The sequence below is a fragment of the Dipodomys ordii genome, unplaced genomic scaffold (assembly GCF_000151885.1).
Source record: "Dipodomys ordii isolate 6190 unplaced genomic scaffold, Dord_2.0 Scaffold40, whole genome shotgun sequence".
Classification (NCBI taxonomy): Eukaryota; Metazoa; Chordata; class Mammalia; order Rodentia; family Heteromyidae; genus Dipodomys; species Dipodomys ordii.
The window spans coordinates 3,853,966-3,859,131 of NW_012267256.1; the positions used below are offsets into that span (position 1 = coordinate 3,853,966).

At 42.2% G+C, this 5,166-nt stretch overlaps 1 protein-coding gene across 2 annotated transcripts in view; it reads right to left on the reverse strand.

Moving 5' to 3' along the window:
- Positions 1–255: 255 nt before the first annotated feature.
- Positions 256–5,166, reverse strand: part of Cep78 (centrosomal protein 78kDa) — a 34,209-nt gene continuing 29,298 nt past the window's right edge. For both annotated transcript variants that reach the window (XM_013018486.1, XM_013018485.1), the window contains 3 exons: positions 3,585–3,751; positions 2,340–2,511; positions 256–848 (listed from right to left, as the gene is read on the reverse strand). In XM_013018486.1, coding sequence (XP_012873940.1) covers positions 318–848; positions 2,340–2,511; positions 3,585–3,751 — 870 coding nt within the window. In that variant the 3' untranslated portion in view covers positions 256–317. The remainder of the gene's footprint in view (positions 849–2,339; positions 2,512–3,584; positions 3,752–5,166) is intronic.

The following is a 5,166-nucleotide window of genomic DNA, read 5'->3' on the forward strand; positions in this document are numbered from 1 at the left end:
ATTTATTGAACCTCATTCCTTTCCAGACCCCTCTACCCCCCCCCCCGTCCCCTGATTTGTTGTTCCTGTTTTCTTCCATTCTGAAAACCACAGCACCCAGAGCACTGTACACATCAGGCTCTCTCATGTTAAAACTGAATGAATGAATGATGCAAAGTGTCAAGAAAAAAAGTACACTAAGGATGTTGCTCTAAGTAGAAACAAATCTTCCCATAATGGCTTCAACTTTCCATTTAAAAACAAAGTACGCTATAATAAAAACGTAAGAAAATTTATTAAAATCTGAAGGCAAAAACATAATTTCAAAAGGTTTAAACCTAAGTTAGGCGTGATAGAGAATAAATGCTTTCTTGATATTCAAAATCAGATCCAAGATGATCACTTTCAGAATGTTCTAGTTGACTGGGCTTACTTTTATTTGTCTTAGATGAAGCAGTCACTATTCTATTTTCTTTCTTGACAGAAACACATTTTTTCAAAGACTCATTTTCAATTGGTTCACTAACCAAGGAACTACTTCCCCCGATTCCTTTGCTTTTCCAGTTTCCAAGTTGCTTCTTAGCCGAGCGTTTTTTGGTATGTTCACCTGTTTGGGCCGTTTTCTCTGAAGGTGATTTGCTCGTTCTAGACCACACATCTTCATCTCCATGACTGCCAGTTGCAGAAATCACCGCTGCTAAAGGAGAACATGTTCTACCAAGAAATTCTTCAAAAGGCTCCTGCTGCCACTCAGAAGCCGGGGCTCCTGCATGGTCTCTGGCATCCGCTGAGCTCTCCTGACTGGGGGCTGGAGCACTGAAGGAGTCGAGAGGCAAAGGCATTCTACCATCACTCGTGATTGTCTGAAACTGAAGGAAAGATACAATAAAAATCAGTGACCAAACAAAGCTAATAATGAAAAAGAAGAGCTTATGCAAAAGGTGTGGCTCATGTGGTAGAGTGCTTACCTAACAAGTACAAATGCCCTGAACGCAAACCACAGTACTGGATGAATGGATGGGTGGGGAGATGGATGGATAGACAGAGACAGAGACAGAGAATTGGCAAGAGAAGATAAGGAAGAACTCAAATGGGCACTGGTAGTTTATGCCAGTAATCCTAGCTACTCAGGAGGCTGAGATCTAAGGACTGTGGTTTGAAGCCAGCCTGGACAGGAAAGTCTGTGAGACTCTTATCTCCAATTAACCACCAGAAAACTGGAAGTGGAGCTGTGGCTCAAGATGGTAGAGTGTGCTAGCCTTGAGGAAAAAAGCTCAGGGGTGCGACTAGACCCTTGTGTTCAAGCCCCATAAAAGACACCCCCACCCCCCAAAAAAGAGCTTAAAACTTTTAATGTTGTTCTGTGACCTTATTATTAAGCAGTTGATTAATCATTTTCCCCCTAACTAGATACTATCAAGTGATTCAGACTAGATCTACATTTTAAGACTTTTGAGTTAATTATTGTCCATTTCCCTTTCTCTTCAAAGTCTTTGATTTCTTTTCTATCCTCCATGCACAACACAGTATCCTATGTGTGTCTTGACTGAGTTCACAGACTGTGACCTCTCAGACTGGCAGTCGTCTGAGACTTGCTGACAAGAGATGGGCTCTAGGTAAAGCAGAGGAAAAGTGGGAGAGTGCTGTGATACAAATGGCTCCCCACTCATTCTTATATCCAGGGCACTGTCTGGACCGCATTGTCTGTTAGCTACATCTGTATGACTTATTGTTAAAAGTTATCTGTATCGGTGCTTGTACCTTCACTAGTGTTCCTTCATTATTAGCTGACTGCATACAAATAGAAACCTAGATGAAATATGAATAGATGTTTACAAAACTTCAAATCTGGGATATTTTCCTTACTCCTTCATTCTTTTTTCTACTGAGGATACTGTGTTTTAAATACAAATGGAAGCCGGGTGCCAGTGGCTCACACCTGTCATCCTAGCTACTCAGGAGGCTGAGAGCTGAGGATCGCGGTTCAAAGCCAGCCCAGGCAGAAAAGTCTGTGAGACTCTGATCTCCAATAAACCACTAGAAAACCAGAAATGACGCTGTGGCTCAAGAGGTAGAGTGCTCGCCTTGAGCTGAAGAGTGCAGGGACAGTGCCCAGGCCCAGAGTTCAAGCCCCACGACGGACAAAAAAAAAAAAAGAGTAAATACAAATGGTCAAAAGAACGGTTTTCTTATTTAAAGTAACCACAGTCCAATGAAATGGGTTAAACTTATTAATCTCAGACTTGGAAGGGACCCCAAGAAGGTCCTGACCCAAACATGGGAACTGAGAGATCTCTGTTTCTCTCTCTGGCTCAGTAATTCCCTCTTTGCCAGTCACTCTGGAGTTATTAAGTCCTTACGTGGATATTCTGCATTTGTCCTATGGCATTCTGCTTCACATCTGTTTTTTCTCCGTCCAGTGCCTTTCTTTCTTCTTCAGGTTGACTACTAATAGTGGAATTCATCTGCGGACGACCGAGTAAGTGAAAATCTGACTGATCTATACCGGCCATGGAGGCAAGCTGCCCCAGCCTGCGGAAGCGAAGGAAAGGGGCAGAGGTGAGGTTCCTATAGCCAAAAAGCACAGCCGAAACCTCCCTCCAGCGATACAAGCAAACACTCGCATCAGTGACTACTGAGACTTTAAAATCCTACTCCACAGCACGTTTAGTTTTCACATCTTTGCACATGCCTGCTGGGGGGCCACCTTACAGAATCGTGTCCATTCAGGATCCAACCCCCAAGAGACTAAATATCACTCGGCTTCACTTCCCTAATGTCACCTGTTTTAAATCCGGTCCCCAGCAGCTTCGGCTTCTGCCGGGCATCCAGAGCCTCTCACCTCCCCCTGACCTTCTGCCCTCCTTCCTGTAGTGTGCAAGGAGGTGTTAGTGCCTTCCTAGTATCAACTCATTCACCGACACCACTCAGCAACCACCTCCAGCTCTCTTTCACAGCAACATCACTTGTAGTTAAGAACCATGCTCTGTATGTGTACCTACATCTTCCCAGCAGATTCATAAGCATTCTAGTATCTATAGCAATAACTTAACTCTAACTTACTAGCAAATGAATAAAAGGCAAGGAAATTCCTGCATGTTCTGATTATGTGCAATTAAAATACATTTAATTTAGTTTTTACCAAGAATTATACCTAGCAATTACTCTATCTACAGGTTAGTTTTTAAGATGGTCTGTCTACCAGGAAAGTCTGCCCTTTAGTCTTCCTTTTAGAATTAATTCTCCCCTAAAAATATCAAGTATGCTGGGTGCTAGTGGCTCACACCTGTTTTTCCTAGCTACTCAGGAAGCTAAGATCTGAGGATTGGGATTCCAAGCCAGCCTGGCAGCCAAGTCTGTGAGACTCATCTTCAACTGACCATTAAAAAGTTACAAGTGGAGAGGTGGCTCACTCAAGTGGAAGAGCACCAGCCTACAGTGAAAATGCTAAGACGGTGCTCAGTTCCTGAGTTCAAGCCCTAGCACCGTATAAAAATGCAAAATCAAGTATATTACTTGTAACAACACACTGAGCCGTGACCACTGCTACAGCCACTGAGCACTAACATCACGGAGGAGGAACCCCCCACGGAGAGCCCACAAACCCGGCGTCTTTAAGGAGATCCAGGAAAGCATGGAACTTCTGAAAAGAGCTCTCGATGCTGCCCAAAATGCCTTCATCATCCAGGATCATGCTCGTCAGTGAGTGCGCCTGAAGTGCTTCAGACAGCGAGAAATTTATGTTTCTTAATTGGGCATTTTCAGTTTCCAGCTGTAACAGAGGATTGAAAACAAGAGATGTGATTTTAAAAAACTCAAGGATTGGAGGCGTGAGATATGATTTTCTCTTATCATCTAAAGAGAACAGTTTTTTGAGGAAATGAAAACTTTTACAATGTAACTTCATTTATAACTTATCTAATGTCCACTGGAAAGGCAATAACCGTAACACGTAACCAAACTTGAAGATTCTTGACAAAACGTTGTATGTAACACTTATATGTCAGTTACTGCTTCATTCACAATCTTCCATAAAATCATACATCTAACTGGTTAAATTCATGGTGGATCACTCTATATCAGAAAATTAGCTAAGGTTCTCTTTACACATGAAAATCAAATGTATTCATATCTGAGCAAAATTATAATTGTGATATAATCTGCTAAGGATTAATTTTAGTAAGCTTAACATATAATGCATATGTTTGAAAGTCCCAAGTCATACGTATCAAATTGATTAGCCATACAACTACCAACAGCCCCTTCCTCTTGGCTTCTTGGCTGTTATTCCCTGTAGCTCTGCCCCATCAGCAGCCATGTTCGAAATCACAAGTCAGCCCAACACTTGCGTTTCTCACTAAGGTCAGTGCAGTCCTGATGCACTTTTTGCCTTATATAATCAGGTGCCCCAAATTTCCTGAGTGTCCTTCCACCTAACAGATATACTTCCAAAGATTCTCCCTTCATCTCCATTTGGAGTAATAAAGTCTATCTACATGGAACTCTCTAGCTTTTACGCACGTTAGTTCAGTTGAATACTCACAGAATAGATTTTACCTTTCAATGCATTCTTAGCAACTTTTCATTATCTTATTCTTCTTTACATTATTCACCGTGCTATTTCACTGTCACTAGACAGTGACAGAACATTTCATGAATAGAAAATAAGCTATAAACTATGTGGTTCTTTTGTTCCTTTTTATGTTCTTCACCCATAGTATAACCCCTGTTTTCACTGTATTTGATTCCAAATTTGGGGAGGGAAGGGGTATATCGGAAAGCTCAAATGGGGATGCAGGTCGACCCCTTGTAACGATGAGATGTACAAGACACTATGTTGAAAACGAACTTGACAATGTTGGGGGAGGTGGGAGGTGTTGGGGAGGAGGGAGGGAAGGGATGGTAGGGGAAAAACAAAGGAGGAGGTAACAATGCTCGATAGGAAATGTACTCTACCCTATTCATATAACTTTAACCCCTCTGTATAATATTTTTACAATACAAATATATATTTAAAAAATCCATGGAGCTGGGAAGGTGGCTCAGTGGTAGAGCGCTTGCCTTGCATGTATGAGGCCCTAGGTTCAATTCCCCAGCACCACATAAGCAAAAACAAAAAAAGCCGGAAGTGGCGCTGTGGCTCAAGTGGTAGAGCGCTAGCCTTGAGCTGAAGAGCTGAGGGACAGT